The 13,189-nt window shown below is 53.6% G+C and overlaps 2 protein-coding genes across 2 annotated transcripts; both read right to left on the reverse strand.

Moving 5' to 3' along the window:
• Window positions 1-638: 638 nt before the first annotated feature.
• Fev (FEV transcription factor, ETS family member) lies at window positions 639-5,388 on the reverse strand. The gene is given in 6 exon segments (XM_050129641.1): window positions 639-1,216; window positions 3,017-3,091; window positions 3,752-3,842; window positions 3,844-3,987; window positions 4,097-4,274; window positions 5,363-5,388. Coding segments are annotated over 6 exon segments (1,092 nt in total).
• A 2,540-nt stretch (window positions 5,389-7,928) lies between these two features.
• On the reverse strand, window positions 7,929-11,685 carry Cryba2 (crystallin beta A2). Its single transcript, XM_050129609.1, has 5 exons — window positions 11,220-11,685; window positions 10,867-11,034; window positions 10,099-10,240; window positions 8,597-8,739; window positions 7,929-8,221 (listed from the first exon to the last, which is right to left on the reverse strand). The coding sequence occupies exons 2-5, from the start codon at window positions 11,025-11,027 to the stop codon at window positions 8,074-8,076; spliced, it is 594 nt and encodes a 197-aa protein (XP_049985566.1). The 5' UTR covers window positions 11,028-11,034; window positions 11,220-11,685; the 3' UTR covers window positions 7,929-8,073.
• Window positions 11,686-13,189: the final 1,504 nt, after the last annotated feature.

Genomic DNA, 13,189 nt, shown 5'->3' on the forward strand with positions numbered 1-13,189 from the left:
TACGCTGAGCCTTTTACGTCTTTGGCCTCCCTGAAAAGGGCCCTGGTACAGCAATGAACAGAAAGGAGGCAGTAGAGAGCTTGGGAGCTTTAATGGGGCTGAAAGGGTTAGGTACACGCTGGGTCATTGAGCCAGAGTGTGGGGTGGGAGAGAAGGAAGCCAGCGTGTTGGGCTGGGGATGGGGGACCGCAGAGATGTTTACCAAGCCTTCTCAGATCTCGGGAAGAAGGAGTGTGAGAAGCCTCGAGGTACTGGAGTTTGGAGCAGGTCCTCGGAGAGAGAGAAAAAAAATCAAGAAAGAAACTAGAAAAATAGGGGTCGTAGAGGGGGAGCCAGGGGTGCAGGTGGGAAGAGAAAGCGGCACCACGGGAGTTTTAGAATCTGGAGACATGAAAGAGAAAAATTAAAGTGGGGGCAAATTGCCCTTCCTGGGGTGGAGATAATGGGGGGCTGGAAGCCTAGTGTTCTAGGAAAACCTCAGAAGCTTCCAGTCTTTTCTTTCCTGGGCTGGGCACGGCTGCTTCAATGAAATCTGTGCTGAAGGAACGTCGGGGAAAGTTTCGGGGCTCCTCCCAGGATGAGGGTGGGACTGGCCACTGGACGTCTGGGAGAGGCCCTGGCTCACCAGGCCGCCCCGTCTAGTGATAATGACCCCCTAAGTGCGAGGCGGCGGTCACCGCGCCGAATGGCCCGGGTGGGGGCTGCAAGCCCGGGGTGGGGTAGAGTGCGGTGGCTGCGGCGGTGGCGTTCGGGCCGGGCCAGTAGGAGAAGCCAGCGGGCGCGACGCCGGCCGAGGCTGCCATAAGGTTGAGTTTGGAGAGGCCGGGGAACGGCAGCGGGGCCAGCCCGGCAGGGAGCTTGTAGAGTGCGCCGTCCTGGGCGGCGGCGGCTGCTGCTGCAGCAGCGGCGGCGGCGTGGGCGTGCGCGGGCGGTGGCTGGCAAGCCTGCGCCAGGCCCTGGAAGTCAAAGCGATAGGCGTAGCGCTTTCCGTGCACCTTGCTCATGATGTTTTTATCGTAGTAGTAGCGGAGTGCGCGGCTTAGCTTGTCGTAGTTCATGTTGGGCTTGCTCTTGCGCTCGCCCCAGCGTCGGGCCACCTCGTCGGGGTCGGTGAGCTTGAACTCGCCATGACCGCCTTCCCACGCGATACAGCCGGCGTTTGCACGGTCTGCCAGCAGCTCCAGCAGAAACTGCCACAACTGGATCTGTCCGCTGCCTGTGGGGAAGGGGAGCGGTCAGCCACGGACGGGGCAGGCTGGAACCAGAGGGGGTGGCGGGGGATGGGGGAGAGGCAGGCGAAGCAAGAAAATAACACAAACCACTGCCAATCCCCGCTGAAGAAGACAAGGGCACTTCAGACAGCACCCCTGTGAGAAGCAGGAGGCAGCTGGTCAACCCGTGCAAACCAGGAGAGCACAATAGAAACGTCTTTCATTTTGGAAGAGCTAGGACACATTGCTCTGAGGTTTGTTGGGTGTGGAGTAGCATTGTCTCCTCCGTGGAGAAGCCGTGGTGAATCATACTAGGCTTTCCTAGGTAAGGGGCAGACATCAGACCCTCACCCCACCCTGGGCCACTCTCCCTTATTTAGGGCTGTGACTGCACAGAGGTGCAAGACAGCCCGGTGCACCAGGACAGGTGAGGTCCTGTCAGGAGACCCAGGCTCCAAAGGGCAGTGTGCCCGTAGGACCCATAGGAGCACCAGACAGTCCGTCCCTACCACCCAAAGGTACACAGTAAAACAGGCCTGACTTGAAGTAACATCAGGACAGACAAGAACAGAGGCCCTGGGTACTGAGGAGAGAGGCTGATTCTTGGGGCGACCCCAGCCTCATCAGCTTCAGGTGCACTGACCTCAGCGATGCTGGGGAAAAAGGAAGGGCGGCTCTAAGGAAAGAGGTAGGATTGCAAAAGCATCGTGCAGGAATCCTGCCTGGTCTTCCTATAAATCTCGGGGTTCCTAGCAGTGACAAGGAGGATATCCCTGAATATTCTGGTGGTGAGTGACCCAGAACGCACACTCTCCGGCTTTGAAGCCTTAAGCGACAAAAATCTTAGCAAACTGTCCCCAGTCTTTTTAGAGAATAAAACGGACTTGCCTCAGGTGGAGCCTGGTGGGTCTCTCCTCCTTTATGTCACTCAGTGGGAACCCCCCCCCCAAAAAAAAGGTCTTTCTTCCAGAGTTTCAGCCCCAATTCCTCTAGATCAGACTGGTGAAGAGCTGGTTGGTTTTCCCGGAGGTCAGGGTTTGGTTTTAGAGCAGTAGTACGGGAAGCTTTGGCCTAAAAGATGCACCCAGCACCAAGTGGGAACAACAGAGACTTGGGCCCCCATCCGTGCTGGGTGTTACATCCCCTTCCTTCCTTCGGGAAAAGAAAAGCAGTTGCCCGTCTCATCTTTTGTGGCTTCTTGTAAGATTAGGTCACTGACTGGGGCAGGAGCTACAGGAAAGAGTTGAAACGCCAGCCATCAGCAGGATGATTGACTGACAGGCCTGTTGTCTGCCACAGCGAACCTGGGTAGCAAACACAATGCCGAGGCTGGCGTGGCTGGTGGAGTCAGAAAGTTCCTGCTATGTGTTTAGGCCTCTGCTAGCCTAGGATGGCTTAGAAAGTAGTTATTGACCCCACACCCACCCCCGACAGGAAGTATTCAGACTTTGCTCCAAAGAGAGCCTTTCCCCAAAAGATGCTAAGCACCAGAGCCGCCGCTTGAAAGCTTGGAAAACCATCCACCCTTGACAAAAAGGATCTGGGGGCCAAGATCCCCTTCCTTCATCTGACCTGTCCCATAAACCTAGAGCAAGGACTCAAAAAACTGCACGAGTCAAAGACCAAATCGGTGTTTTCCCAGGGCCTCTGCACAAACTACCCACAGCCTTGTAATTTTCCATAATGTGGGTGCACACCTCTCTGCCCCCCTGTCTAGTGGCAGGGGTACCCGTCCTATTGGGTTCATAACCCTGCCCCCCATCTACTATGGTGTCTCCATCAGCCCAGTGTATCATTCAGCTCACCTTTTTGCACCGCGGGGCTCAGTGGCCCCCAGCTCGGGCTCTTCCCTTCCTTAAAAAGACCATCTCCGACGGGATCTGCGGCGCAGAAGAAAACAGTCAAGCAGACCTAGGCGGAAGTTGCGGATTTGACCGAAAGGGCCCTGGGCTGCAGTGTTCTGGGGTCCAGGCCACCCAGCTCCTCCTCCCCAAGCTAGGCTGCGACGCATACGGCGCAGAGCCCCTCCATAGCGCCCAAGTCAGGAAACGCGTCCAGGAAAAAGGAAATCCGCTTTCCGAAGGGGCCGGCTAGAGCGTTATAAAACCCAGAGGGGATCGCGCCAGCTGAGTCTGAGCTAGCAGAGCCCTTCGTAAAGAGGAAGGGAGCGCTTGGAAGGCTAGGCCGGTGTGAACGCTCGGAGGACGAAGGTGAGGACCCTTGTGGGAGCAGAGGCGACGCCCAGCGGATAACAGCTTTCGGGCAAAGCTGGAGCCCGGAGACAACCACGCCAAAGACCCCTGCTTTCAGCCTCCTAGGATCCGGAATCTGCGAGTCCTATCTAGACCCACAATGAAACCCCGGAGCTCGCTGTCTACCTTGAATGCCCCAATCTGCAACCATCAGTCCCTTTCACACACCCACAAAGCGACTCTCTGGAATCATTCCTTTCCTTTGATCCATCGAACTTGGCCCTTGCCCCAACCTAGACTTCCCGCCCAGGGTCTTGGTGCCTCCAGCCCCCGGCTGGTCCCTGGTACCTGGCAGGTACATGTTGATCAGCAGGGGCTGGGAGGCGCCGCTCTGTCTCATCGCTGCCGGGGACTGGGCGGTGGGAGATGGGGGGGACCGGTACGGGGGGGCACGTCAGCTTTGCGCTTGGGGTGCCGATCCCCGCCCGAGGCGACTGTGGGTGACAGGAAAGAGTAGACGCCAGCGGGTCCGGCAAGGCCTGGCAGGAGCGGGCAGCCAGGGTGTGGCGAGGAGGGAGGGGGTCCTGGAGTGATGCTCCTAGCTACAGGGCGGCTTGCAGCCCTCCGGCCCCGCACGAGCAGGGGCCGCAATTTCCGTTTTAATTAAAGTGCGGCCGCCTCGGCCCCCCAGACCCCGCCCCCGCCCCTCTTATCTTCCCATCGCAATAAAGTCTCCAACGCGCAGCGCCTCAGCCAAGCGCACCCGGCAGCCCCCTGCGCTCCGCAGCCCGGGAAACACGCGGGGGATGGGCCCCCAGCTCCGCGCTCAGACGGGGAGCCTGGAGCGCGCTTCTTTTCTGTCACCCCGACTCTTCAGCAAACATCGTTGGACGGGAATGCTGGCCCCAATTCGGACCATAGCCTCAGGCCCCCTCCCCAGAGCCTTCTTTCCAACCTCTCCCTCCCCTCCCTCACTGCTTACTCTCCACCCCCCCACCCCACCCCCCGCGGTCCCCGTCTCCAGGCTGCGTTATCTGCATCTTCACTTTTAAATTTCCGCTTCCCTCCCTCTCGCCTGTCGCTGCGCTCCCGGCCTGCTGCCGTGGCTCCGGCCTGCTGCCGTGGCTCCCTTTATCTTTGCCCACCCCCGTGCCTTCTCCCTCCTTTCTCCTACTCTCTGTTGGTCCCTGGAGACCCGCTCTCCTTCTCGGTCTCCCCACGCTTTCATTGGTTTCCTGTCTTCGCCTGGCCCCACGCCTCAGGCAGGACACTGGGGCATCTCCCCTAGCAACTTCTGAGTAGGTCGTTTCCTTATTCGCCTCACCTCCTTTTTTGGTCTCCTTGCTGCCTTGTGACTGTTGTTTTTCTCCTCTTTTCTCCTTCCTTCCTCCCCTCTTTTCATCGGTTCAGTTCCGTACATTGGTTGCCTGTTGGAGCCTCTCTGTCTAGGCCGAGACAGAATAGAAGTAAGCTGATTTCTCTCCTCTAGAGTCCTGTTCCTCTTCCTAGTTCTCACTACAGCTATTTCTCTGCCTCCCTTCCCCATTCTCACAAACACTCCCATTCTGGTTATGGATGAACCACGCTGCAGCTGCAGGGTTACAGGGATCCCAATAGGCCCTGTACATGTGTCTTTCCTAATGTGGCTTCCAGGTAGAGCAGGGTGTCTGGGTACCTGTGAGACTTCCTAGCCCTGAGACTGAAGTTGGTACCCTGGGTCAGCAATGCTTTTTCTACAACCCTCTGGCACTTGGGTATGTGATACTTGACACATATGGCAGGGGGTAACTGCTGTCAGAATTGCTATTCTCTGTGTCCTCCTCTCTCTTGCTTAAACACAGGAGCTAGGAGAGCTGGAAATGGACAAGCTTCCTGCAGGGTTCTTGTTCCCAGGGTGCCTGTATGAAGACTGCTGTAAAAATCCTGCTTGGGTTCTGCAGGGACACTGTCCACCCTCACTTGCTGTCAATCACGGGAGAGTTCATCTTTGCTAGGCAAAGGTACACAGGTGAGAGAATGGAAGATGGGACAGTCAACAGAATCCTATCGAGACAGGGATGGAGACTTTAGGATGCAGATATGGGATCTAATCAAGCAAAAGCAGAGGTTGGGATGTTTTGGGGAAGCAAGCTTAGGACACCGCAGGAAAGGGCCTGAAGGGACTGCCAAGATCTCAGTCCTCCTCCTGTGCCCTCTTCTGGCTCCTTCCAACAACTACGGACTGAAGGCAACAGCAAGAAGGTAAGAACAGGAAGAGCTGGAGGGCATGGAGTTTACCCACTTAGTACTGTCAGCAGGAGGCTGAGGCAGAAGGGAGAATTGTGGGTGTGTTCCTACACAACAGCTGTCTGCTGGGCAAGCGTCAACAGCTCAGACTTTGTGCCCAGTCTGAAGAGAACTCAGGTGCTGAAGGGGTAAGATTCCTTGGTCGCTTCCCCTCCATTGTCTCCCTGTCAAGCCGTGTATCATGGTTCCTCCTGAGTCTACAGACCACCAGCCTGTCCAGAATGGGAGAACCAGAGACTAAAACCCTCAGTTGTGATGACTTCAACCTCTCCTTACAAGCTGCCAGGGGCTGATAGGTGTGGGAAGCAGAATGTGACTTCTGGATCCAGAAAAAACTAAAAAGATCCGTGCTGGCAGAAGTTGGACCACACAAACCCAAGAGCAGCAGCAACCTATCCAGGGTCCCTCTGCCAGGTCCTAGAGGTGACCACAGATGCTCCTAGAAGGGGGATGTTCAATTGTGTGTCCAAGAGAAGGTACCAGGGAGCAATCTCTCTCTGTCTCTGTCTCTCTGTCTCTCTCTCTGTCTCTCTGTCTCTCTGTCTCTCTCTCTGTCTCCGTCTCTCTCTCTCTCTCTCTCTCTCTCTCTCTCTCTCTCTCTCTCACACACACACACACACACACACACACACACATTGCCTATTTCTGGAAATAGGTAGTGAGAAGATGGGGCCGAAAGCCAAGATGTCCTGGGGCTTGGATTCAGCTCTGGTTCAGAAATCTTGCCTATATCCCAACTGTGTGACGCCGAGGAAGTAGTGTACTTAGTCTTATTGTCTTAGAACTGATGATGTAAGCATCATCTGCATATCGTGAGCTTTTCATAAGACAGCACATGGTAAATGCGTAAGGACAAGGACCAAGTTGTATGCATTTAGTTTTGTTAATACTACTGTCCTGCAAAGAGACGACCAGCCAGGAACCCACATGTTTCAGGCTCTGTTGAAACCTGAGGTTTTAGCCACAGCTCAGCTTAGCCTTAATTGATCCTGAATTTGGCACGTGGGACCCTGTTTTCAAACCCTGGCTTAGTCACTGATTGGGCTTAACCCCAGTTTCTTTGTTAATGAGATAGATGAAGAAAGGAGGATGTTTGGAGGATCAAATGCAACAGGAGCCATGGACTCTAGAGCCCATTCAGAACTGAAGCAGAATTCATACCCACTGAGAGCTCCGATCCTTGGTTCTGAGACCCGTGACAGGGCAGGTGGAGGGTCCTACATCCACTGCTTCAATGCTTTTCACAGCACAACACATATCCTTAGGGGGCTGATATTAAATCCTAACAACCACCCCTGGACACACGCGAAGCATGAATAACTTCCATTCTGGGGTAGATAGCAAAGTTTAATATCATGGGAGGTGCAAGTGATTGCTGCTATAGTCTTGGGCCTGGGTTCAGAGTGATAAAGTGTCCTCTGTAGAAGGGCATAGTGGACAGGGGGCTTCCCATGAATTCTTCTCCTGGGAACAAAAGAAAGGTGACTTTTGAAAGACACTGGCGGGTTCCCCTGGCTGTCTGAAGACCAGGGTGAAGATGCAGACTGAAGATGGCCTGGGGTGGGGGTGGGGGATACAGGATCAAGAAATGCTTTTGTGTATGGTCCAGAATTTTTGTCCTGCATCGTGGTTGCTGACCCAAGGAGTGTGTGGTGGTCGAAATTCAGTTTTGGACACTAATTCATGATGGGATTGTTGATCCATCTATAGAATGGCCAAGGCACCATCTGGGCTTTCAATGCTTTGGCCTACACGGGTGTGTGACCCCACCCCAAGTCAAGATCTGGAGCTGGCTGCATCTGATTGGATCACACAACTCTTGCTGGCTGTTTCCCTAGCTTCCCAGAGCATAACCATGGTCCTCGCAGTTAGGTTATACTTGATAGATAAAGGTTCTGGAGCCTTATTGAAAGAAACAATCCTCAAAAAAAAAAAAAAAAAGAGTGGAGATTACCTGCCTGCTGGGCAGTGGTGGCACACACTTTTAATCTGAGAGACAGAGGCCCATAGGATGTCTGAGATCGAGGCAACCTACAGACTGTACTACAGAAAGAGTTCCAGGGATAGTCAAGGCTACACAAATAAATCTTGTTGAAAGAAGGAGAAGGAGGAGGAGGAGGAGGAGAGATTACTTCTTATTTACACAAATGTATAAAGTCCTAGGTTCCGTTCCGTCACACACATACATACACACACACACACAGAGACACACACACACACACAGAGACACACACACACACACAGAGAGAGAGAGAGACAGAGAGAGAGAGAGACGGAAAGAGAGAAACAGAAAGAGAGGGAGCAAGAAGGAAAGAAGCAAAAGGGGAGGTACAATCAAGAGCTTTTATTAGAATCTTCAGGGTGATGATGACTTAGTGTAGAGCCTAGTGCTGGACTCTTCGAATGGACTGCAGCTGTCCAGTATGGGCCTGTGTGCCAAAGTCGCTGTAGGTACGGAACTCCCCACTGTGCCTGTCCCGCTCTAAGACGTACTGGTAGCCTCGGTAACCTGGGTACTGGTAGGCCACCCACCTATGAGAGTGAAGAAAATGGTCGTGAGTAGGTTTTGCATTGCTCCCACCTGTGTGGTCCCCTCAATAGTCCCAGGTGCCAGCAGCCAGCTCCAAAGCCACAGTTCAACCCTGCTTTTTGCTCTGGGTCTTCCTGTGATCTGTTTTAGCCTGTCTCCTACTCCCACCCTTCATTTCCTCTTTACCCAAGTTTTCAACCCCCCACATTCCCACACAAATCCCTGAATCCTGGTCTTTATTGCCTTTTCCTACTCTTTCCCTTCCTCTCCCCCCTCCCCCAGTCTCTGTTGGCTTCTAGCATCCTCCATCATCTCTCTCCATCTTCTCTTGGACTGCCCACTCTTCCTGCCTCCCCTGTTTCAGCCCCAGGACTCACGCTCCAGAGCTGACTTTGATGGAACCCACATCTTTGTTGGTCCATCCCATGGAAGGCAGTGATGGGTAGTCATCACTGAGTTCAAACTTGCAACCCTGAAAGTTTTCCCCTTCAAACAGTGTCACGCGGCTGTCACCATGGTTCTGAGGCACAGAAATAGGGGGTGGGGTTACAGAGATGTCAGGCTCTGTTCATGGATATAATTTTAACCCTAGCCACCCAGTTCCTGTTCGACACATATCATGCCGCCTCTTAGACATTTCAGGAGTTCACCCCATCAGCTCCTAGTGGGTCTGGCCTGCTGGGATGCTCAGGGGCTCCACCTGGGCCCTACCAAGACTTTGAGTTATGTGCGAAGACCAGACAATTCCCAGAGATTCTTTGAGCTTAAGGCTAAAGAGATTTCTGTGACAGGACCCTTTGCTGTTGTCATCTCTTTGTTATATTTGTGGTATGGTAACAGGGATCAAACCCTGTTGAGTATACTAGGTCGCCCTTCAATTTGTGATCCTTCTGCTTCAGCCTCCAAAGTAGCTGGAATTATAGGCATGTACCACTGTCCCCCGTGTCCCTCCTTTTCAGAAGGACATCACAGGCTCTGAGAAAAAAAATCTGGCCCACTAACCAGGACATTTCATTAACGGTCTCATTGACTACTCAATCCCTTGCTCAGCTCCCCATCACTGCCTCTCTCAGATTGGGACCCAGCTAAGGGGTATTGGATGGAACAGTCAGAACATACAGGTGGGCATGATGGTGTTGGTTGCATCTGGCCTACCACAGGGTCTTCCTCCTACAGAGTTATCTCCCTTCCAGCCTCTTGGAACAGAGAAATTGGGTTGAACTGGGTCCTCTGACCTTCACCACTAGCCCCAGGACTCAGCAATATATAAGTGAGCAGGAGAGCGAGTCCTCTTTGGGACATTTGGCTCATTATTACATGCACATGTGCACATGCACACACACGCACGCGCACACACACGCATACACACACATGCACACACACACACACACACAGGCACCATTCCAGCACTCAGAGACACCTTGACACTGACCCTGTTCTCAGTCTGATCCCTGGACTGAATTTGAGTGTCATCGGCATGTTAACACGTTTGACCTTGTGACGTCACATTATGCCTCTGAACCTCATTTGTAAGACTGTGTATGGCACTAACAGCATCCATCTCAGCCTCCCGGGACTGTGTGTGCTGACAAAGGTTCCCTTACACCTGTGGTGGATTGAAAGCTGAAGGGCCTGGGCATACTCACAACTAGAGGCTCTTTGATGCTGTCCATGGTGCTGATCCACACCTGCGTCTCCATAATCCCAATTTTCAGACGGTTCTTGGTTCTGGTGTAATGCCACGACCACCCCTACCCCAGCCCCATTAAAATTTTGTTCATATATACTGTTCGGGGGAGACAGATTTTCCAAAGCACTACACTTTTGCTGGAGCCGGAAGGTAGGCTACAGGGGAGGAGGGGAAGTGGGCCTTGCTCACCGCACAGAGCACTGGCCTGAAAGACAGAAGTTGGTTGCTGTGGTGGCTGCTGCTGCCGCTCCAGGCGCTCCAACAAGGATAATCTCCCTTCTCTAGAATGAACTGCTGCCCCTGGAAATCGGGGTACTCGAAGGCCACCCATCTGAAAAAGGTGAAGGGGAACTGGGAGGTATTTTTGCAGTCTCCCTCTGGGTCATCACTTTCTTGCTGTGGTTAAAGAAAAAACCCAGGGACCCAAACTCTAGACCATTTCCCAGACACACCCAGTCCCTCTGGCGAATGAAGCCCCCAAACCGAATGCTTTCTGGGGTTGGAAGGACCTAGGCCTCCCACTCATGGCCCACAGGTTAGAAGGAATGTTTTGGGTTACAAAGATCACCAGACCAAGGACTATCTGCAGGGATTTATGTGCCTTCCTAGGGATGCAACCGAGTCTCTGGCCTGCAAAGGGACCTCAGCTCTCTCCAGTTGGCTTCTTGAATACTAAGATGGGGGCCAGCAGAAAGGATCTGTCTGCACAAGGCTACCTGACTTCGCACAAAGAAAACCGTTGGGGTTTCAGGGCGGGCCCCATAGATCGTTTCTTGTCTTTGTCTTGGGGAGGGTTGTGAGTTTTGGAAAGAACAAAGGTTTATCTTGTTGATGACTCTGTCTCTGGGCATAGTGGAGTGTAGGATGAAGTCCCAGGCTCTGACTTTGGCTGGGGTGGGAATGAGAAAAGCCGGATACCCCTTAAGTTAGCTAAACAGATGCAGCAGGATCACTCACGCGCCGTTTTCCACCTTGACCGAGCGCACCCTGCGCAGGGCTCCTCGCTCACAGACGTTCGCACAGTCACTCAGCAGACGGCAGCGACGACCCTGGAAGTCCTCCTCATCCCAGAGCGTGAGACAGGCGGGCACGGCGCCCGGCACAGGGGCGCTGCTCATGCCGCTGCTGTTTAGGAAGGGCGGGATCACCGGCTAAGCTCTCAGGAGTCCTGTACTTAGCCTAAGCCGCCCGTCCTCGATAGGCAGTGCGGGTCCCTAGGTCTGGATCCCTCTTGGCTCTAGAAACAAGCTGCCCCGGGACAGGGCTTTTCCCTCGTTTCTCCCTCCCTTTCCCCAGCACCAGGTACTCACCGGAGGGTTGAGCACCGCAGGCACAGAAAATGGAGAGGGTGCGCGCGAGCCTGATGTGCACCGCTTTATACCTCCGTCTGGCTGCCTCTCCCTGGGGGATCCGGGCGCGGTGGGCAAGCTGAGTCAGCTGGCCGGCTTTGGTCAGCTCTGGTCTGCATAGGCAGCGGAGCCACCGATCTGGTTCCAGCCCGCGTGAATGACAACGGAAAGTGCTGAGGCGCACGTCGCGTGTCCGCAGGAATCCAGGCTGACTCTGCGCTTTCTTTCAGTGAGGCTTAAGCCTGGCAGAGACTCCAAGCCTGAGGGCAAAACACGCACATCCTGGCACGGACCCTCAGGCATGAAGGCTAAGCCTAGGGTTTAGCCTTTCCTGAGACCACGTGAGCCTGGCACAGCACTGTTCTTCCCAATGTTAAAATTCCCTACGTGAAGATTTCTGTTTTGGGCGTCGCTAGGCCGGAGAGGAGCAGACCCTTCTCTAGCGTCAAGCCCCCAGGCCTCCTTTCTCTGGGAGATCTGTCCATTGCTGTCCTTTTCTTCCGGAGCGGGGCTTACCAACTGGACTTCTCCGGTCCCTAGGTCGAGACCAGGCCTCGCCGCCAGGCGGCACTAAACTCAGAAAAGAATCCGGGAGCGCTTAGGTTTGCCTGGGATTCAGAAGTACAAGTGCCAAGGGAGGAGCTAACTGTCCTAGGTAGAAAGAGCATTTCAACCTTTCCCCAGCCCCCGCGAGAGTGCCGAGGCCGCCAGAGCCCTAGACTTCGCCGCCTGGGAAGCGATTAAGGGCAGGGGAAAGGAGAAAAGGCTTAGAGACCCAAAGAGGTGGTTGCAGGAAGGAAAGGGCCTCACTCACTGTTAGCTGTCAACGAGACAGTTGCTTTAACAAGTACTCCTTGGTGGTGAAAGGCTATCCCAGCAGGAGAGTCAGCGGTGGGGGTGAACTAATTTGTTACTGTTTGCCAACTTCCTTCCTTGTAGACTCAACAGCAGCCTGGTGGGTTCAACTTGCAAACACAAACGTGGAAATTGAAACTCTGGTGTGGAACTTTGTGCAAACTCATAATTGGCCAGTTTCAGAGTTAAGAAAATCCAGGCTTTCTTCTCTGTTGCCTCCTACCCCAACTCCAGGGGAGCTACCTAAGGCGCCTTCTTTCACCTAACCTGCTAAGCCCATTCCCAGCCCGTTTGTCCTTCGCACTCCCTGGAGAGTTTTAACCACCTGCTCCTGACATGGCTAGTTCCTCTGCCACTCTGTGGACGATGCTAGTCACCCGTCATCTGTTTTCTATCCAGCGTGTGTCCGTCTAAAGATGCCCTCCTCAGTTCACGAAGGCACCAGTGCCTCCTTCACTAGACTGTAAACCCCACACAAACGGGGAGGAGCTATGTCTGCCTTGTTCCCAGTTGTCATCTTCCAGCCTAGCATGGCGCTGGATACAGAGCAGGAATTCAATTAAAATGGAGTGAATTAACAAGGTGACCAACTGTGGGCCAAATGTCTGTGGGGAAGGCAAGAAAGTCTCCAGTGGAGTGGGTGATGGTTCACCCATCCTACTAATCCCATTTCTGGAGTTCTGGGCTTCTTGGGGGGGGGGGGGCAGACAGCACCTCCCTTTGGCCTCTCCTTTCACCAGTAAGAAATGACTGTTGGATTGACATACATGAACTGGAGATAAGATTATACTCTGAGCCAGGAGAACAGGAGGGTAAAATGGGACAAGTCTGACTAGGTTTGATTGAGGGTGGAGCCAGAATTACTGTTTGGCTGCTTGACTCTTCCTTAGAGGGGCTAGACACACATAACAGGCCTGTGATTTTTTTCCCAGACTATGGGGAAAAGTTCAGACTCCCTATAGGGCAGCAGTTACTCCTGGATGCTTACTATTCTTGCTTCTTTTCTGTTTCACAAGTCCTAGCTGCATCACGAAGTAAGACTTGAAAAAAATGATAGATAATAAAAGATTTTTTTG

Source organism: Alexandromys fortis, unplaced genomic scaffold (genome assembly GCF_014885135.2).
Source record: "Alexandromys fortis isolate MF-2015 unplaced genomic scaffold, M_Fortis_MF-2015_v1.1 scaffold_319, whole genome shotgun sequence".
NCBI lineage: Eukaryota > Metazoa > Chordata > Mammalia > Rodentia > Cricetidae > Alexandromys > Alexandromys fortis.